This window comes from Littorina saxatilis, linkage group LG1, assembly GCF_037325665.1.
Source record: "Littorina saxatilis isolate snail1 linkage group LG1, US_GU_Lsax_2.0, whole genome shotgun sequence".
Lineage (NCBI taxonomy): Eukaryota > Metazoa > Mollusca > Gastropoda > Littorinimorpha > Littorinidae > Littorina > Littorina saxatilis.
In genome coordinates this window covers 48,914,658-48,936,923 of record NC_090245.1, presented here as the reverse complement: position 1 = coordinate 48,936,923, position 22,266 = coordinate 48,914,658, and the positions used below count along the sequence as shown (strand labels likewise).

The 22,266-nt window shown below is 43.3% G+C and overlaps 1 protein-coding gene across 2 annotated transcripts in view; it reads right to left on the bottom strand.

Moving 5' to 3' along the window:
- Positions 1 to 22,266, bottom strand: part of LOC138972436 (zinc finger protein 341-like) — a 37,877-nt gene that overhangs the window by 10,786 nt on the left and 4,825 nt on the right. The window contains exons 2-9 of one of the 2 annotated variants that reach the window (XM_070345092.1): positions 18,411 to 18,632; positions 17,475 to 17,629; positions 16,910 to 17,020; positions 13,160 to 13,303; positions 11,515 to 11,872; positions 10,431 to 10,711; positions 9,698 to 9,904; positions 8,159 to 8,296 (exon numbers count right to left, since the gene is read on the bottom strand). In XM_070345092.1, the coding sequence (XP_070201193.1) occupies positions 8,159 to 8,296; positions 9,698 to 9,904; positions 10,431 to 10,711; positions 11,515 to 11,872; positions 13,160 to 13,303; positions 16,910 to 17,020; positions 17,475 to 17,629; positions 18,411 to 18,632 (1,616 nt within the window). The remainder of the gene's footprint in view (positions 1 to 8,158; positions 8,297 to 9,697; positions 9,905 to 10,430; positions 10,712 to 11,514; positions 11,873 to 13,159; positions 13,304 to 16,909; positions 17,021 to 17,474; positions 17,630 to 18,410; positions 18,633 to 22,266) is intronic. The other variant, XM_070345096.1, reaches the window with a different exon arrangement.

Here is a 22,266-nt window from a genome sequence, read left to right as displayed (position 1 = left end):
TAGTAACAGAAAAAGAGTTTTCCGTGTCAGATTGGAAAGGCTAGCGTCGCTCAAAGCTTCGAATTCGGCTGAACGTAAGAATTCCAACACAAGAAAGAGATCCCACTTAGGAGTGGGAGAGCGAGATCTAGCCTCCTTAAGGGCCGCGCCCTTAATGACTGCCGCAATGACTCCGCTGACGCTAATGGAACGTCCAATCTGTCTAAGAGTAGCTGAGATAGCTGATCTCCGTACCCTCAGAGAGGAAGCGGAAGCCCCCTGGAAGGACAAGAAGGAAAGATGGTTGGCAACTTACATGGAGCGAGGAGCAACTGAGTTCAATCCACGAGCAGAACACCAGGCGGCCCAGGCCCTCCAGTGTGAAGCATAAACAGACGAAGTAGACGCTCTGTGTGAGCGGCCGACTAAGTCCATCGTCAATTCTGATGCTCCAGCACGCATCAGCGAGTCCCGAACAACCTCCACACGTGAAGCTTGAGCAACTGGGGCTCTTCGTGTGGAACGCCTGTTCGAGGCTGCACTAGTGAAAGAGGAATGGGAGGACCGTGAGCGAGCCTGAGCAGGTCCAGGAACCAGGCCTGCGATGGCCAAAGGGGGGCAACCAACAGCTTGGGCCGGCCCCTCCAACTCCGCCTTTCTGATAACTCTGCCGAGTAACGGAAACGGCGGGAAGGCGTACGCCTCCAGACCCGTCCAGGGAAAGTCCAAAGCGTTCGTCTGCCATGCCTGAGGATCCGGGAACGGCGAGACAAAGACTCATAGCTGCCAACTTTTTCCAAATAAAAATAGGGAGGAATGAGTGTCTTGGCGCGAAACGCCTAGAATGCTAGGGGGGTCCTGGGGCATGCCCCCCCGGAAAATTTTTGAAAAAAAGGATGCAAAATGGTGCAATCTGGTGCATTCTGAGGATTATAATTGCCAGTTTCTGGCAGCAAATATTGTCACAAAAAAGGAAGAATGAGCTGGAGAGAGTGTAGATGTAGTGACTTACCAATGCACGTCAAGCTTCCTTCTACAGTATTTCATACTTCTTGACACACATCTTCAGTCCAATTGTGTGGGGTCGGGAAAGATATCTTTTGCAATCACAGTTCACAACAGCACCAAAATATAAAATTTCTAAAGTAAATTTTCATTTGATTAATATACTTACCCCAATCACATATAGCATTTGACACAGTCTGAGATGCTAGGTACTGAAAACGCTTACCCGTCTAACCAATTAAAGGGAAGCAACCCCATCACCAAAAAGGCAAACGTAGCCATGGTAACGGGCCGGAACCCCGGGAGTTACCTCCCATCTAGTGGACACTACGTCACTTCCTACCACACCCACTCATACGGCTTTCAGAAAGCTAAAAACCATAAGCGGGGCAGGCGGGCGGGCCTACACTATGTGATTGGGGTAAGTATATTAATCAAATGAAAATTTACTTTAGAAATTTTATATTAAATTACATAATTATGCTTACTCCCAATCACATATAGCAGATAACATCAACAAGGCGGTGGGAAAGAAAAATCCAACCACTCTAAAAACCTTGCCAGAAACTGGCCCGCTGCCCAAAAAAGGCATGAAGGGCCCGGTGGGAAAGAAAATTCTAACTCACTCTAACACCCTTGCCAGGAACTGGCCCCCTGCCAACTAGTCAGAAAGGGGCCAGAGAAAATCCTGAAAGACAGCCAGGATGTCGCTTAAACCAAACTTGCTAAAGACACCTTCAGAAAGCCAGCGTTCAGTCAAAACCGAAACAACGCAGCCGCCGAAACCGCCACAGCGGAAACGAAGACTGCATAGACTGAGGCCGGAAGCCATAAAGCCCGGAGGCCAGTCTGCGATCCCTCCGTACACCGCAGCCTCAGCGTACGTGTGTAGGTGGACCTATGCTTCCCGCCGAAAACGGAAACGCAGCCGCCGAAACCGCCACAGCGGAAACGAAGACTGCATAGACTGAGGCCGGAAGCCATAAAGCCCGGAGGCCAGTCTGCGATCCCTCCGTACACCGCCGCTACAGCGTACGTGTGTAGGTGGACCTATGCTTCCGGCCGAAACCGGAACCGTTTATCCCGGCCGAAACCGGGAACGGCCGCCGCTGCCAGTCAACAAAGTCCGAACCTGCAACAGGCGCTCTTGTCAACTGGCCGCAAGCCACTCGAAAACGCAGCCGCCGAAACCGCCACAGCGGAAACAAAGACTGCAAAGACTGAGGCTGGAAGCCATAATGCCCGGAGGCCAGTCTGCGGTCCCTCCGTACACCGCAGCTTCAGCGTACGTGTGTAGGTGGACCTATGCTTCCGGCCGAAACCGGAAACGCAGCCGCCGAAACCGCCACAGCGGAAACGAAGACTGCATAGACTGAGGCCGGAAGCCATAAAGCCCGAAGGCCAGTCTATGGTCCCCCCCGTCACCGTCGCCGGAGCGACCAAGCGAGGGAGGAACCGTTTATCCTGGCCGAAACCGGGAACGGCCGCCGCTGCCAGTCAACAAAGTCCGAACCTGCAACAGGCGTTCTTGTCAACTGGCCGCAAGCCACCCAAAAACGCAGCCTCCGAAACCGCCACGGCGGAAACGAAGACTGCAAAGACTGAGGCTGGAAGCCATAAAGCCCGGAGGCCAGTCTGCGGTCCCACCCACCACCGCAGTCAGAACGTCCAAGTGAAGGAGGAACCGTGTTCCCGGACGAACCGGAAAACGCAGCCGCCGAAACCGCCAAAGCGGAAACAAAGACTGCATAGACTGAGGCCGGAAGCCATAAAGCCCGGAGGCCAGCCTATGGTCCCCCCCCACCCCCGCAGTCGGAACGACCAAGGAAGGGAGGAACCATGTTTCCGGCCGAAACCGGAAACGCAGCCGCCGAAACCGCAAAAGCGGAAACAAAAGCTGCATAGACTGAAGCCGGAAGCCATAAAGCCCGAAGGCCAGCCTATAGTTTATTCCGGCCGAAACCGGAAACGGCTGCCGCCGCCAGCCAACGAATTCCGGTCCTGAAACAGGCGGAAAATGTCAACTGGCCGCAAGCCACCGCTGCTGGTCAACAACCCCAAGCCTCGAAAGGTGGTGTCGGCCGACCAGCAGAGTGCAGGTAGTGAAGCTGCAAAGAACTGTTTCCCGGCAGGGAGTGTCCAGTCACCAGGGCCGTCGGACCAGTTCGACTTACTTGAGAGTCCACCTGAGGAGGCGGAGACCGGTGAAGCAGGAACCTGAATTCCGGAAACCGGAAGGCACGACCAGCGAAGCAAGTGACAACACATCCCCCACCGCAGGCGGAAATGCGGCGCTGCCGGAAACAACCGGGCGCTGCATCACCTCGTACACCAAAAGCGGATCTCTGAAACGAGGGACAGTAAAACAGAGAACACAAACGCCCCCTGCTCCAAAGCCAAAGCCCAGGAGGAGACAATAGTAACGCTAGAACACACAGAGCTAGCACTATTACCAAGAGTAACGGCCTACGACCGAAACTCCCACTATTCTTTCCGTTGATCAGAGTCAGCCATGCTGACTAAACAAACAAACGAAACACAAACAAAGATTACCGACAAACGCAAGTCCGAACGGACAGAAAGCTCAGTAACACACAATGTTCAAAGAACAACAAAATACCAACGCCTGCAAACTACTAGAGTAAGCAGACAAAGGCAAACACGCCAAACTATCAAAGTCAAAACAGTGACCAAAATGCAAATGGCGACAACGCTGAACGTCGCTGATAAACAAGTCCCAAAGGACGAAAAAACCAGCAACAAACCAGCGAACAAGTTAATAAACAACAAATAAGAACGAGCTCACCCAAAGGAGCCCGCACGGGAGAAGACGAGTAACGTGGCCGGCAGGTGAGCGAACTCACACAAGGTAGCCACAGAGCGCAAAAATACCACAACCTCTCTCTAAGGCTGCCGAAAGAAGTATGAGTTGGTGTGGTAGGAAGTGACGTAGTGTCCACTAGATGGGAGGTAACTCCCGGGGTTCCGGCCTGTTACCATGGCTACGTTTGCCTTTTTGGTGATGGGGTTGCTTCCCTTTAATTGGTTAGACGGGTAAGCGTTTTCAGTACCTAGCATCTCAGACTGTGTCAAATGCTATATGTGATTGGGAGTAAGCATATGTAATTTAATCATAGTTCATGTTAGTTACTTCCTTGAGTTTATTTCACAATCCAAAAGTCACAACACACTACACCTTCCAGGGGTATGAAGGAGATTGCTGTTGCCATCACGGTTCACAACAGCATAACTGGCACGGATCAGCGTTCATAGTTCGAACATCGACGTCTGAAGCGAACAGTTGGGTAATCTTTCTCGTCTTCTCGACGGTTCCGTTCATGTTTTGCTGTTCTTGAATGAGCTTCAATATCCCCGGGCCCCGGTGTGACGTTTTCATCTTTCGCCGTGTTGATATTTCGCTTCTCGGCCTCGTTGACTGATCTAGTATAGATCAGTATAAACTCTACACTGAACAAAAAAACACCCTTCGATAGTACTGATGAGCGACCTTGTGTACCTTACATTCATGGGGCCAAATTTGTCCAACCAATTTGTTTTATTTAACTTTGAAATTTGATTCATCCTAAAAATGTTTTCCTTCTTACTCACGGGACGTAACCACTGAGTACACGTTTTCAAAGACTTCTTCTTCTTCTTCTTCTTCTTCGCTCATGGGCTGAAACTCCCACGTTCACTCACAAATTTGCACGAGTGGGTTTTTACGTGTATGACCGTTTTTACCCCACCATTCAGGCAGCCATACGCCGCTTTCGGGGGAAGCTTCAAAGACTTCGATTTTGGGGGTGAAATCTATTAAATTTTACCACCAATTTTCTTCACATGCAAGAAACTGACATGCTTTTCGTCCATAAATAATTTCACTTCTTAATTTTACCAGGAAACAACATTTCAGTCTTGAGTATACGTCGAGGGGAAAATATGTACACAGGCGAAAGATGAAATCGTGACACCGGCCTCCATGTCCGATGCTGATATCTTCGCGGCACTTGGTGCATAACGTGAAATGTATACCGCGTCATGTCGATTCGGAGATGAAGTCATACTCTTGTTTGTAACTCTTTTGAAATTTTACAAGAACTTTCGGGCCGACTTTCGGCCGCTGGACCGTTGTTTTCTTCATTTTGTGGTCGTCTGCTGCTGCTTCTTCTTCTGCTTCTCATCCACATTCGACTGAAGCGCATGCGCTAGCCACAAATCTCGCCTATTCTCGTTTAGTTTCGATTTTTATCACAGCGTTTGTGTGACGAAGCCTCGCGCTGAACGAGAGTTCAGAAGTGAAACTACGCCGAGTACAGGCGCTTGAAAATACACTCCAGTCATTATATAACTATACTCAACAATTTTTTAATCGGGAAACTTTTGCACTATTCGGGAAAATCCGGGACTGGACATAAAATCGGGAATTTCCTGGTTTTCTAGGGAGGGTTGGCAGCTATGAAGACTGGAAGCCTCTTTGAGAACCTTGTAGCAAAAAGGTCTACCAGAAGCCTTTGGACCTGGCCCCAAAGGCGAAGCAGTGCCCCGTGAGTGATCGTCCACTCCGACTGAAGCACCCTGTCTGAGCGGCTGAGCGCGTCCGCCAGAGTGTTCAGGCTCCCTGGAAGGTACCTGGCTGAGATCGTGATATGGTGTTGCGAACACCACTTCAGGATCTCGCAGGCCCTGTTCGAGAGAGACGGGGACCACGAACCTCCCTGCTTGTTGAGATAAGCTGCCACTGTCATGTTGTCTGTAGTAAACAGACGAACATGCTTGGCATGAAGGGAGGGAAGAAACTCGACCAGAGCTAGAGCCACAGCTTCTAGCTCCAGCAAGTTGATGTGCCACAGGCTCTGTTCCGCAGACCACAGACCTGACGTTGTACGTAGGTCCATGTGTGCCCCTCACCCCAGCAAGGACGCATCCGTGAAGAGGTCCATGTCTGGGGGAGGCAAGGCAATCGGCACTCCTCTGCAGACCCATTCCGTGTCTAACCACTGAAGGGTCGTGGACTGAAACCATCCCTGAAGAGGGACAAGGGCGTTCCAGTCCACCCGAGGAGAGTCCACATACGGTTTCAGTGCCAACTGAAAAGGCTGTTTGTGGACCCTGCCCAGAGGAACCAAGAGAGCCATGGACTCCATCTGCCCCAAGATGGAGGCGAGCGTCCGGAGGGAAGCCCTCAGGAGAGGCAAAGTGGAGCGAATGAGAGCTTGGAGCTTGTCCACCCTCCTCCTATCGACAAGAATGTACGCATTTGACATTAAATGAAACATTCATAGACAGTTTCCAACTCACCAGATCTGCCAAAGAGCCTTCATTCGTGAAAAACGATGATTTTAATCCGACAGGTATCGGAAACAATCTCTTGGTAACCTGCGTTTCTCCTTCCGAAGCGACGTGACAGCGCCACATTTGTTTGTTTGTGGCTGTTTATCGCGAAACAACACAGTTGAAATTTGTGTGTAAAATATCACAAATGTGTGGCGTGTAATCTCCGAATCAGTTCGTTATCTGCGTTTCAATGGTAATTCAGTTAGCGTGGAGTTACTTTGAATCGAAGGCGAAGGTAACCTGCGTTGCATGTGGGACGGCGTGAGCAAATTTGATTGCAATATTTTATACAGGAAGTAAATTTCAATGATTCTGGCTCAGTCTTGTAGATCTGTTATGCAGTGTTTTGGTAGTGCATCTGCTTTTCTACTATCAAGCTCATTTGGAGTGAAACGCTGATCGAAGTGGGGTACCCTATATGGGACATCAGCCGTATGCAGATTACGCCTCAGAACACTCTAGCATTTCACAGAGACAACAATAACATTTCAAGAACTGCATCAGTTTTATTAGATACTATTTCAACAAAAACAGCACAAACACGACTTATCAACAGACCTGTTTACCCTAAACCCGAGGCAAGAGTACTTTCCCAAAAAGTTGAGTGTATTTTTCAAAAAGTTGGTGTACTTTGCAAGCAAAGCCATATGGGCTAGGGAAAATGTACGCGTGGGTGCAAACGTGTTTGTGTAAGAATAGCATGTCTTGTGAACACCTTCAGAATTTAACTCCTTCCAATACAACAGGGATAAAACAATTTTATTTACCTGTCAGTTTATAGCATTATAACTAGTGTCTTCCTAACAGATTGATAATGAAAAGATGAAGTTTGTGAAATAACATCTGCGGTTGACAGTGGCAAGTTCATTTTTACAATCATCTCAGAAAACATTGCTTCAGCACGGACTACAGCCTTTTCTTCTGGCAGGATTTGCGGTGTTTGCGGGAGTGAACTTCATAATTCCTTGGCAGCTTTCAGCGGATTTCTTTGCAGCAACCTTGTCCAGGTGAGTTTTGGAACTGCAGTGTCGTTCGATGTCATATTTCCCAGCATGGGCAACGGAGAAATCTGATTTACAATACTTGCAGTGTGCATGACTTTTCCCCATAGTAGACTCCACAATTCCTGGCTCTTTCTTACATTTCTCCAAGAAAATCTGCTGCTTCTGCTGTTTAGATTTGGTACAGTCATCCGAAATGGGCACATTTTTCCACTTCATTTTGCCACGATTGTCCAGACGATCGCACGTGCCAACAACTGAACAAGGTTTCCACAGCTGAAGACTCGCTGTCATGGTTATCTCCCTTCGACCGAAACCGGTATCAGTTGTACCATCCCGTAATCAGCATACCAACACCAGAAAACGTATTCTAGACTTTTTCTTAGGCGTATTTTGTGCGTGTGTCGCGTATTTGCGTACCGATAATAATTTGGCGTACAAAATACGCCCAAATCGTACTGGTAAACAGGTCTGTATCAACAACACAGAACGGGAGGTAAGTCTTCAAAGACGCACCAAGTGTTCGTTCCCGTTTTTGGACGCCATTTTTGCTAGCATTTTCACAGTAAATCTTAATATTTCCATATCTATTGAATGATTTTGGTATTTTCTTTGATTGTGCCTATTCTCCTATCTCTCTGGCATGTACTGGGTGCTTTGTGACCAGTTTCTCCCCTAGACTGTATTGAAAAATGCATCCGTGTGAGCTGACCCCCACTTGTGACCAGTAGCAAAGAACAACTCATATATATGTCAACTCGCACACACACACACACACACACACACACACACACAATACACAGACACTCACCCACAGAGGCAATCCTACCCGTGCTTACCTGTTCAGACTTGTGTTTGACCATGTGCGACTTGAGCATGAAGAAAGTCTTGAACTTCTGCGAGCAGTACTGGCAGATGTAAGAGTTGTCCACCACCACTCTCACTTTCATGGCCTGGTCCTTACCACCCACCTGGTCCTGTAACCATGGAAACACAGGTAAATGTTTTGGTAATCTAACTTTAAACGTATGCCACTTAACCCACCAAAGTTTGGAGTTACATGTACCATGTAGTTACATGTACTTACAACTCAAGTGTTTCCAGTTCTGTCTGTAGCTGCCAACTGATTTTTTTTTATTGAATTTATTTTTAGCAGCAATGATATCCATGGAACTGAGAGATTAATCAATTCTTAATGCTAATGCTTACCTATCAAGCCCCACTGAATACAACTTTTACTGACTCTAACTCGGTATGAAAACAATAACAAGATAACAAAAACATTTTATTGAATGAACATAATTATTAAAAATAGTAAAGTCTTTGACACATCTGAACCTGCCTGTCAACTATTTTTAACATACATTCACATGCATACACACACACACATAGCAACAGACACACAATCACAGTCTTAGTCTATCTCTATCACTTTTTACATTTAGTCAAGTTTTGATTAAATGTTTTAACATAGAGGGGGAATCGAAACGAGGGTCGTGGTGTATGTGTGTGTGTGTGTGTGTGTGTGTGTGTGTGTGTGTGTGTGTGTGTGTGTGTGTGTGTGTGTGTGTGTGTGTGTGTGTAGAGCGATTCAGAGTAAACTACTGGACCAATCTTTATGACATTTTACATGAGAGTTTCTGGGTATGATATCCCCAGACGTTTTTTTCATTTTTTGGATAAATGTCTTTGATGACGTCATATCCGGCTTTTTGTAAAAGTTGAGGCGGCACTGTCACACCCTCATTTTTCAATCAAATTGATTGAAATTTTGGCCAAGCAATCTTCGACGAAGGCCGGACTTTGGTATTGCATTTCAGCTTGGAGGCTTACAAATTAATTAATGACTTTGGTCATTAAAAATCTGAAAATTGTAATTAAAATTATTTGTTTATAAAACGATCCAAAAACTATTTCATCTTATTTGTCATCATTTTCTGATTCCAAAAACATATAAATATGTTATATTCGGATTAAAAACAAGCCCTGAAAATTAAAAATATAAAAATTATGATTAAAATTAAATTTCCGAAATCAAATTAAAAACAATTTCATCTTATTCCTTGTCCATTCCTGATTCCAAAAACATATAGATATGATATGTTTGGATTAAAAACACGCTCAGAAAGTTAAAAAGAATAGAGATACAGAAAAGCGTGCTATCCTCCTCAGCGCAACCGCTACCGCGCTTTTCTGGATTGTCAATTTCACTGCCTTTGCCACGAGCGGTGGACAGACGATGCTACGAGTGTACGGTCTTGCGGAAAAAATGCAGTGCGTTCAGTTTCATTCTGTGAGTTCGACTGAGCTTGACTAAATGTTGTATTTTCGCCTTACGTGACTTGTTCTTTCTCTCTAATTCCAGAGAAAACTCTCACCATAGTCTTGTCATCATCAGGTTCTTCTTTGATCATAGTCTGCTGCTGATCACAAACAGAAATGACGACCCCCTTCTCTTCCTCCTCCTCTTCTTCTTCCCCCTCACCCTCCTCCTCCTCTGGGGCTGGGGGGTCTTGGTCTTCCTCTGGCATTTCTTCGGGCGGGGGCTGCTTGGGTAAGGTGGATGAGGTGCCACTTGGCCATACCTGGTGGCATATAATCACACATTACAGGTGTGTGCAGGGAAACGGCTGGCTTGAATAATCATAATGGCTGAGACTCTCTTCGTTGGGAGACAATCCAGATCACAGAGCACTGATCCATTCATATGTTGGAAAGCGTGTTTTGAAGTGTATCAACTCAAAACAGTACATGAGTTTAGACCAGGTAATTGTTTTCCACTGAAAGGCATAGCAAACAAAAAAGCAGCATATTTTACATCCATCTCTCCATGCCTACAGATGAAAGGAACAATAAGCAGCATATTTTACATCCATCTCTCCTTGCACAGGGAACCTGCCTACAGATGAAAGGAACAATAAGCAGCATATTTTACATCCATCTCTCCATGCACAGGGAACCTGCCTACAGATGAAAGGAACAAAAAGCAGCCAACAGAAGTAAACTACAGTAATAGAAAACTAAATTCTAATAAACAAAAAAATAGTGAACACAAAAAAACGTGAAGTGTCTTTCAGGGTAACGCCAAAGACTGAATCCTTCTCATGTTACCTTGTGTGTAGCCATGTGTTTCTTGACGTTAGACTTCTGGGCAAAGGCACGGCCACACACGATGCACTGGAACGGTTTCTCTCCCGTGTGTGCCCGGAGGTGCTGCTGCAGGTCAAAGTTCTTGGAGAACAGCTTGTCACAGTACTGACACTGCAGTGACCGACGTTTCTCCTCCACGGCATTAGCTCCCCTTGTTCCGCGCCGAGCGCCCCCTATGGCCCCAGCGCGGTCTGCTGCCAGGCTAGCATTGGCAGCCGCCTGAGACTGTGATGATTTGCGACCTGCCCAGAATGAGATGAATGTCTGAGTTAAGTCTTTTGGTGCAGATAATAATACAAAATAAAAATTTAAAAAATACACACACACACGAAAAAGCAAAGTCAATGACAGACAATTTTTCATTGAAACTCACCTCATGCACGTGCCTTTCCCTCAGAAAGTGAAAGACAGAAAGAAAGGAATAGTTATCTTCCAACTACATGTACCCCCAATAAATGTGAAGATAATTAACATCATACACATACTCAACTAAGGCCACAGAAAATGGACAAATCATCTATCAGTCAACAAACTGCATGAAAGGAAAGAGAAGCAGACAAAAGCTGAGAGACCTTTCCTTATTTTCTATAAGCTATTCCTCCAATCCGCTTCTCTCTTTTTCTATAGCTATTCTTCTGATCATCTTTAACTCCTTTTCCATAAGCTATTCCTCTTATCCCATTTCCTCCCTCTTCTAAAAGCTATTCCTCCAATCACCTCTCCCTTTTCTACAAGCTATTCCTTCAATCACCTCTCCCCCAAGCTACATGGGTGGGACTGAAAAATGTCATGAATCCTGAAGTATTTTAAGGGGGGGTCTGGGGGCCCCCAGACGCTGAAGGATTTGTATAACCCAAAAAACGTCACCACAGACATTACGAATCCGGATTTCCGGCATATACCGGAAGAATCCCACTCATGAAAATATTTCTCCAATATCCTTTCCTTTTCTATAAGCTTACTTCAATCGTCTTTCCTCCCACTTCTATAAGCTATCTTCTCTCCCCATTTCAGTATCCAGCTCTGCTTAACAGCCCCCAATCACCTGCTTTCGTGGGTGTGCGGCGAATGATGGCGGGTGGCTGTTTATCGGGCAAGGTGATGGTGATTGGCTGAGGGCCCTGCTGGGATACGATCTGCAAAGGCTGCTGGGAAAAAGACGTGAGAGTAGTGGTAGTGGTGGGCTGAGCGGAGAAAGCTGCCAGCTGTTGTGTAGCAGACACAGTGTGCTGGGGGGTGAAGGTGGCTAGTTGTGCTTGTTGTTGGTGTTGTTGTGGTTGGTGGTGTGGTTGTTGTTGTTGCTGGAAGGGGTGGGAAGCCTGAGCAGCGAAGGTGGAGCTTGGCTGCACTGTGCTGAGAATCGTCACGCTGTTGGTCGACCGAGGATTGAAAGGTGCTGCCACCTAGCGGAAGGAGAATGACAGAAAATGTCTGAAGCACACATATTTGAACGTTGGATGAAGTTTTGTACAAGGAGTGACAAAACAGCCAACATTCTGTGAATCTATAAGCGGAAATCCTCTACTTCAAGAAAGACCTCTCACATATCTAAGAAATATAACGCTAAATCCTTCAGCAGTTATAACAATAGCATGGGTGGGACTGAAATATGTCCTGAATCCTGAACCTCAACTGAACGACACAACAAAAACAAAAGAGAAACAAGTCGTGTACGGCGAAAATACAACATTTAGTCAAGCTGTCGAACTCACAGAATGAAAGTGAACGCAATGCAATTTTTCAGCAAGACCGTATACTCGTAGCATCGTCAGTCCACCGCTCATGGCAAAGGCAGTGAAATTGACAAGAAGAGCGGGGTAGTAGTTGCGCTGAGAAGGATAGCACGCTTTTCTGTACCTGTCTTCGTTTTAACTTTCTGAGCGTGTTTTTAATCCAAACATATCATATCTATATGTTTTTGGAATCAGGAACCGACAAAGAATAAGATGAAAGTGTTTTTAAATTGATTTGGAAAATTTAATTTTGATCATAATGTTTATATTTTTAATTTTCAGAGCTTGTTTTTAATCCAAATATAACATATTTTATGTTTTTGGAATCAGAAAATGATGAAGAATAAGATGAACGTAAATTTGGATCGTTTTATACAAATTATTTTTTTTGTTACAATTTTCAGATTTTTAATAATCAAAGTCATTAATTAATTTTTAAGCCACCAAGCTGAAATGCAATACCGAAGTCCGGCCTTCGTCGAAGATTGCTTGGCCAAAATTTCAATCAATTTGATTGAAAAATGAGGGTGTGACAGTGCCGCCTCAGCTTTTACAAAAAGCCGGATATGACGTCATCAAAGGTATTTATCGAAAAAAAGAAAAAAACGTCCGGGGATATCATTCCCAGGAACTCTCATGTAAAATTTCATAAAGATCGGTCCAGTAGTTTGGTCTGAATCGCTCTACACACACACATGCACACACACACATACACCACACCCTCGTCTCGATTCCACCCTCTACATTAAAACATTTAGTCAAAACTTGACTAAATGTAAAAAAGGCCATAATCGAATCCGGATTTCCGGCATATACCGGAAGAATCCCACCCATGCAATAGTTTCTTTTTCATTGACCTTGTTTTTTTTAGTAAACTGACTGCAGCAATCAGAGTAAGTACTAAAGTAAAATCATTCCTTTGGGTGCAACCCTAAAATCACTGCTAAAAATCATTACCATCTGAATGGTTGAGCCTTGCAGAGTGCTGGGGTCAAGGTTGGTGGTGAACGTCACAAGGTCATCAGTCAACACGACCCCTTGAGGCAAGTGAGAGAGAGGTGAGGTGGGGAGTGTGGTGTATGCAGTCAACGGCTGGCCTGCCTGCAACAGAAAAAAACATCAGCAAACAAACAAGGCAAAAAAAAAAAAGTCTGTTAAGGTATCCCGACCGACCCTATTTTTTCACGCGTCCCTAGACTTTTTTGCATTTGGGGGAAAAAAAAAAAAAAATCTGTTTTTTGGGCAAAATAACTTAAAAATATGTTTTTTGGGAGAACAAAAGAAAAAAAAAATTTTTAAATAAAAATCCCGACCTACCGACCCTATTTTTTTGGTCTATGTTACCGTAAACAGACTATTTTTTTGTTGGCCCAACAACAAAAATACAGTTGCGTATTTACAGTGGAACCCCGTTTAAAACTCCCTCCCTTAAAAGACCCTTTTCTCAGATGTTCAGTTCATAACCTCTGTAATTTTACCCCCGTTTTAAGACTCCCTCCATTATAAGACCTGATTTTCTCAGATGTTCAGTTCATAACCTCTGTAATTTTACCCCCGTTTTAACACTATTGTGACTAGCATTGCCACGGCGTTAACGTCCTGCCTGCCCAAGCTTGCCACCAAGAAACTTCCCAAAAAACAGTAACTGTAAAGAAATCTGTCTAGCAAGCTTGAATTAAGTCCAATCACCACCAAATTTTGTGTACTAATTAAAAAATGGATGCCCAGTTCAGTCGTGCTATTTATAAGTTTGTCACGCGATTTGTTTTAGCAAAGGGGGGGTGAAAGGGGGATAATTTGTGTTTTTTAACGTTTTTTTGTGTGTGTTTTCTTTTCCACTGCTTTTTTAAAAGTTATTTTTTAACAGAAAGTATTATAAATAATGTTATAACCAAACAAGGTGTAAAACCTATGAATTAGCTGAAATATTGTTAAAATTCTACACAGAAATAAGGAGACAGTACAAAGAAAACAAGTCGCGTAAGGCGAAAATACAATATTTAGTCAAGTAGCTGTCGAACTCACAGAATGAAACTGAACGCAATGCCATTTTTCAGCAAGACCGTATACTCGTAGCATCGTCAGTCCACCGCTCATGGCAAAGGCAGTGAAATTGACAAGAAGAGCGGGGTAGTAGTTGCGCTAAGAAGGATAGCACGCTTTTCTGTACCTCTCTTTGTTTTAACTTTCTGAGCGTGTTTTTAATCCAAACATATCATATCTATATTTTTTTGGAATCAGGAACCGACAAGGAATAAGATGAAAGTGTTTTTAAATTGATTTGGACAATTTAATTTTGATAATAATTTTTATATATTTAATTTTCAGAGCTTGTTTTTAATCCGAATATAACATATTTATATGTTTTTGGAATCAGCAAATGATGGAGAATAAGATAAACGTAAATTTGGATCGTTTTATAAATTTTTATTTTTTTGTACAATTTTCAGATTTTTAATGACCAAAGTCATTAATTAATTTTTAAGCCACCAAGCTGAAATGCAATACCGAACCCCGGGCTTCGTCGAAGATTACTTGACCAAAATTTCAACCAATTTGGTTGAAAAATGAGGGCGTGACAGTGCCGCCTCAACTTTCACGAAAAGCCGGATATGACGTCATCAAAGACATTTATCAAAAAAATGAAAAAAACGTATGGGGATTTCATACCCAGGAACTCTCATGTCAAATTTCATAAAGATCGGTCCAGTAGTTTAGTCTGAATCGCTCTACACACACACACAGACACACACACACACACACACACACACACATACACCACGACCCTCGTCTCGATTCCCCCCTCGATGTTAAAATATTTAGTCAAAACTTGACTAAATATAAAAACAAGCAAATCCCGCATTTACTCACAGCATCCTGACTCAAATGAAACAAAATTGTGACACTCACCAAATGATGTCTAGGTAATCCATATTGAATATAAGTCACATTTTCACAACAAAGTCCCAACTGTACACCTATGAACATTTCCAAAAGGATTAGGCTCCAGCCATCCATTGTTATCAGTGCTGCCACGCCCCCCTTGCAACTACACATTCGAAGATTCATGCAGTACCACCCTAACACGTGTAGTTTGCCGACTCATACTAGCAACAACAGGACTGTTTCTTCCTCAATATCACTGCTATTATCGCTTTCTTGAGGCGAAAACAACACGTCGGAATCATGATCTACAGGGTCCTCAAGATCCAACATCCGGAGAATCTCCTCCCGTGACAAGGCTCGCCTTCGATTCATTTTTTTTCTCGAAAAAACCACACAAATCAGGCTAATTTTGCATATGGCGAAAGGGCACGCCAAGTGTGTCAAGGGAAACAACTCAATTTACTGCAAGCTTCAAAAACCGGGAAGCAATCACGAGTCGTGTACCTTGTATGTCTAATACTAAAATAGTCACTTCCCGTCCGTGGGCGTGTCAGCGCTATTACTAATATAGTCACCTCCCGTCGCGAAAGTGTTAAGACTCCCTCCATTATAAGACCTGATTTTCTCAGATGTTCAGTTCATAACCTCTGTAATTTTACCCCCGTTTTAAGACTCTTTCCATTATAAGACCTGATTTTCTCAGATGTTCAGTTCATAACCTCTGTAATTTTACCCCCGCTTTAAGACTCCCTCCATTATAAGACCTGATTTTCTCAGATGTTCAGTTCATAACCTCTGTAATTTTACCCCCGTTTTAAGACTCCCTCCATTATAAGACCTGATTTTCTCAGATGTTCAGTTCATAACCTCTGTAATTTTACCCCCGTTTTAAGACTCCCTCCATTATAAGACCTGATTTTCTCAGATGTTCAGTTCATAACCTCTGTAATTTTACCCCCGTTTTAAGACTCCCTCCATTATAAGACCTGATTTTCTCAGATGTTCAGTTCATAACCTCTGTAATTTTACCCCCGTTTTAAGACTCCCTCCATTATAAGACCTGATTTTCTCAGATGTTCAGTTCATAACCTCTGTAATTTTACCCCCGTTTTAAGACTCTTTCCATTATAAGACCTGATTTTCTCAGATTATTTAGGTATGAAACAAGGTGGCTCCGTTGAACTCCTTTCTATGGAGCACCTGTGTGACACAATGACAGATTAAAGAGTCAAGCTCTCATGACTGAACTGTATCCCTAACTCCAAAGGTAAAGTCCTGTCTCACCTACCCGGCAAGATCAATCAAACTTGGAGGTTCCATCAATTTCACAACACTCTAACAATGTCCGCATTTCTTTCACAAACTAAAAACTCCCCTTATTCAGGTGACATGGTAATGAGCCGGTCTCATCATTAAATAATGGCAGGGATGGCCAAATCGAAAAAATATGTAACTCGCCAGCCAAGCAAGCAACTTCAAAAAAGTCGCTAGCCCACCAGAAATTTCACCAGCCCTGTACCTACTACATGTACACAAACAAATCAATTATGGCATCTTGTCCAGCTTTTTTCCACTGTCTTTCAATGACGAAAGTTGCAGAATTTGAGCCATCATTGTTTCGTATGGCTTGATATTTTCTGATATTCCAGTGTTAGATTCTGGTGGCCTTTTACTTTTCACGGAACCCAATTTCTAGCTCTTTTATTAATTTTTTAGCTGTAGGCGTTGTGGCCTAATAGTATGGACAGACAGCTAGCTTTAGTTTAAAACCAAACAGTCCTCTCCTGTGCTCTCATGGAAGACAACGTGTGTGTTGTGTACCTGTGTGACGCTGCAGATGGCATTGGAGAAAGCGGTGTGACTCGAGGGCAGCGAGGCCTGTACGTGTGTCTTCACTGTGGCTCCCTGAACCTGTCCCACACTCTGCACCTTCTCAAATGCAACAAAACATGATTAACATCTTAAACAATGAGCCAGAGCATTGTTTTAAGATCTGAGAAACAAATGGAAGTAAGCGCTCTAAATGCATGACATGTGCAATAGAGTAAGCGAGAATTATGCGAAACCAATCTCCTGGCACCTGAGATGTGTGTATTGATGTGTACATTTCATGTGTTTATATGTTTATAGAGTGTGATTTCATGTGATGTTATTTTGTACAAGAGCAAAAAGAAACATTTGTTTGTCACATTCAGATAATAAAGTTGGACATGTATTGAATTGAATTGAATTGTATTGAATTAAGATAATAACAAGTAATGAATTGAATTGAAATGAACAAGCGACTTTCATAAAATCATATCCTATGGAGGATGAAAGTCACTTGTTCATTTCAACTGGCAAACAATGTTTTCTGTCTGCATATTATGCTGTACTGCTCCCAAACCTGATGCAACTGTTGAAATGACTGGTGGTGCTGCTGCTGGTGGCTTGTGGCAACCGAGGCGGGCAGACACTGTGTCTGTTTGTGTGTGAAGAACGTGTTGAGGGAAGTGAACTGCTTCTTGCAGCGCCCGCACTGGAACAGGTCCTCTTCCTCCACTGTCACAACAAAACACAAATACCCCCCTTTTAAGACCCTCCAATTTAAGACTTTCAAGACCCTGTTTTCTTAAACTTTCTATTCATAACCTCTGGAAACTTACCCCCATTTTAAGACCTAATTTTGTCAGATTTTTGGAGGTCTTAAAAGGGGGGTGCCACTGAAGTACATTTTATTTTATTTTATTTATTATCCGATTTCTAGAAAATTCTGGTTGCTTCCTCCCAGTGGAAAACTAGCAGCAACAAGTGTTGCGCTACCCAAGTGTGTGAGTGTTTAGGTGTAATCTGCTATCTGCACTTATCGCAGAATTCGTGAGGTATTTCACTGTGGGACATGGATACATCTCTAAGTCTGCAAATAAATTTGACCCGTTTCTGTCCCGGCCTGGATTTGAACCTGGGATCCCAAGTCCAGTGCTCTACCAACTGAGCCACCTGGCGGTTGTTACAACAAATACGCACAAACGTATCAGAGATACCTCCATCTGGCATGTCACAACAATATGACAGGAGCTAGGACTGGACTGATGTTCTCAACAAATCGAAGGCTTAGTGATTACTATTAAGAGGGGTAAATCCAATGAGAAAATTAATCTACCACAAGAATCAGTACAGTAGACTTCCACTAATCCCCTTAACCGACCAGGCGCGGCCGAAACTTAAATACTCAACCTTCCGCATAGGAGACTGGCGTCTTATCCCCTGGGCCATTGCGCACATTGACTGTTTTCAAATTTAAATGAATAAATAAAACAACAAAAAACAAAAAAGCACAGACCTCCAGTGTCCTGAGACTGCTGAGAATCCAGCAATGACTGCACGGCCACTGCTGCCTGGCTGTCAACATTCATTCCCCCTTGTCCCTCTATGCGCAGCTGTGTCACGCCCCCTGACCCCTCAGTCCCTAGGTGGGTTAACGGGGTCTGTGACACCGCCTCCAAGGTCATCTGGGTCACGGCTGCGGAGGTCTGGCTGTCCATCCCCATGTGACTCACCGCTCCTGTTTCACAGCACATACAATAAGGTATATTAGAAGAACAGTCAAAATGTGACTGAGAAACACAGCACGCAATAAAGTATTAGTGTAGTAGGAGAACCATCAAAATGTGAAACACAAGAGAATTAACTGTCTGCGAGATGAGTTGTAACGTGTATGTATCTCAAAAGAACGTCATACAGTTACAGTACATGAATGTGGCTCAATTGTTGTCGTCAAAGCTCATTTCAAATCGCTAACATTTTGGCTATGATCATTTCGGCACATCTGCTGATCGCTTTTTCATTGTCGGGAAAAGGTGATGCCAAAATGCCTTAAAAGTTCTGCAAATTGTCAAAACTTTAGTGCTACATGTATGGCCTTTTAGGCAAATTTGCCAAAGAAAATAAATCTTGCAATACCCCTTATAGTTATACAATGTACAATGTATGTGTTGTGTACTCTCAGCTGATGAGAGAGATGCACAGCCACCCATCCATCCATCCATCCACCTGTGAAAATCAGGTTTTACTCTTAAAAGGAGGGAGTCTTAAAATGGGGGTAAATTTACAAACGAAATTAACAGAAAGTCTGAGAACAGAGGGTCTTAATAGACCTTAAAATGTGAGTTCAACTGTACTAACTACCATATAAATTTCACATGAAGTTTCTATGATAGTAGATACCACTGCTCCGAGGCAAAGCAGTGTAAAAATTGTAACTCTGCATGTTTGGACATGAAAACTTGTGAATTCAAGGATAGAATAAAATGTGGGTTGGTGAAATAACCAGCCTTTTTTTAAAACTTAAAGGTTGTGTTGCTTTTGCGTGTTCTGGCATTTATCCTTATCAGTGAGATTAATTAATGTCGGTACAGACCTGGCGGATATTTTTTCTCTTCTTCAAAATCCAGGCAAATGAGAGCGTAGGTACATGTCCATTCTGAATGGAAACTAGCAGACAAGTACAGCCTGCAAATCAGCATACCGACAGTTCGCGTGATAACAAAAATTTACAAACATGCAATAACAAAAATTGCCTCCTAGGACCCGCTATTTTCAGGTTTATAGTGCATCACAGACCTCCTTCAAGAATTTCCAGTAAATTTTGTTCAGTTTATATTCTTGAGCACTTATGACGCAGCTGTGACACTCAGTTTGGCGAGCCCTGTCAGAAGGTGGTGTTGTATTAATTATTATGTACTACAATCTACATAATTGAATGTCAGTAGTGCCTACCATTTAGATTAGATGTAACCGAGTGCCGTAACTCTACGATCACCTTGGGAGGCGAAATGCAATCAAACAGGATTGAAAATGTTAGGACTAATTTCTTAGCCCTATAAAAACTGTTATGCAAACCCGAAGGTTTCCATGAACATACAGACAATCGGAAACCACCAGACCCCATCACAAACAGAATTCCACAATCCACCGGTGTTGACTTAAAGGCCAACAACTCGGATGCAGAGTCTGCTGTGAAAGGAGCGGTAGCCTCCCCCGTCACAATCGCCTCCGTTTTAATGAACTTCGTCCCGAAGTTCCGAACCGGGGGACCACTGTCCATGCCAAGTTCGCAGAATGGGAACAGCACGAAAATGTTCAGTGGTCACACAGTCTACTTCGTTTATAACGTCGCCGGATATAACGTCACCCCGTTATATCGTCACCCAAACACTGGTCCCGGCTCAATTCCTTCTTTCCAAGACTATTTTAACCTCGGATATAACGTCACCGGATATAACGTCACCCAGTTATAACGTCACTCATCCATGTCGGTTATAACGTCATATCAATCCCCATATGCAGCAGTTTGCATGGTGAACGACTGTCAAGGCATGTTCATTTACCCTACACGTGTCACAAGTTTTGTGTGTTAACGGTATTCAAGTTTTTCCGTTTTCCCGTTGTTAGAGACCCAAGGAAAACTAGGTTCAAGGCATAATCATTTTTGCTGCATGCGTTTTGTGAGTTCCTGTTCGAGGTGTTTAATCAAAAGAAAAATGTTTTATTTCATTTCGTTTTGTGAGTTCCTGTTCTATGTTTTTAGTCAGTAATGAAAAATGTTTCATTTCATTTCACTTTGTGAGTTCCTTACTTAGGTTCCTCAGTGTTCTAGGTTTTTAATTAAACAAAAAATGTTCCATTTCATTCGTGTTGTGAGTTCCTGTCTTTGTTTTTAACTAAAAAAAATTGTTTTAAAAAGTTTCATATCGAGCATACATGGTTACTCCTGCGCGAGCGCGTGCGAATGGATCTGTCTACTTCTGTCCTTCAATCACGCATATAAAAAAAAAATCGATTATTGAAATGACGGTAGGAGAAGGTCGAGAGGATGAGAACAGACTACGACGTTTGTTTGTTTTTTGGTCCGTAGAATACAGACTACAACTGCCCTCGACGAGGAGGCTGAGCGTCACTTTCAATTGGGCGTTGTCGACAGGCTGAGTAGGTCGCTCAGGCTAAATTGTAAAGGTAAACATTAAGTGCAGTGAACCGACAAATTGAGAAAAGTGATACTGCACTCTTAAAGCACTATTTTGACTCAACTTGGAAAGCCATGGACGTTATATCAAGTGACGTTATAATGATAATAATAATACAGTAGTAGTCTAACGAGTATAACGTCCCGCTCACTAGATGTGGTGGAGACGGTGGATGGGGAAAGGGGGTAACTATGAACCCAAAGTTGTTACTACCAGAACGATTGTGCGTAAAGGTGGGCAGCCACTTTGCTGTTGACGAGAAACTTCTTCGTTAATAATAATAATATAAGTCAAATAGACATTAATTACGTATAAGGACCCATGAAGTTCTCGTCATTGGTTTTGACTAAATGTTTTAACGTAGAGGGGGGAATCGAGACGAGGGTCGTGGTGTATGTGTGTCTGTGTGTGTGTGTGTGTGAGTAGAGCGATTCAGACTAAACTACTGGACTGATCTTTATGAAATTTGACATGAGAGTTTCTGGGTATGATATCCCCAGACGTTTTTTTTTTTCATTTTTTTGATAAATACCCTTGATGACGTCATCCCGTTTTTCGTGAAAGTTGAGGCGGCACTGTCACGCTCTCATTTTTCAACCAAATTGGTTGAAATTTTGGTCAAATAATCTTCGACAAAGCCCGGACTTCGGTATTGCATTTCAGCTTGGTGGCTTAAAAATTAATTAATGACCTTGGTCATTAAAAATCTGAAAATTGTAAAAAAAAAAATTTTAAAAATTATAAAACGATCCAAATTTACGTTCATCTTATTCTCCATCATTTTCTGATTCAAAAAACATATAGATATGTTATATTTGGATTAAAAACAAGCTCTGAAAATTAAAAATATAAAAATTATTATCAAAATTAAATTTTCGAAATCAATTTAAAAACACTTTCATCTTATTCTTTGTCGGTTCCTGATTCCAAAAACATAGATATGATATGTTTGGATTAAAAACACGCTCAGAAAGTTAAAACGAAGAGAGGTACAGAAAAGCGTGCTATCCTTCTCAGCGCAACTACTACCCCGCTCTTCTTGTCAATTTCACTGCCTTTGCCATGAGCGGTGGACTGACGATGCTACGAGTCTTGCTGAAAAATTGCATTGCGTTCAGTTTCATTCTGTGAGTTCGACAGCTACTCGACTAAATGTTGTATTTTCGCCTTACG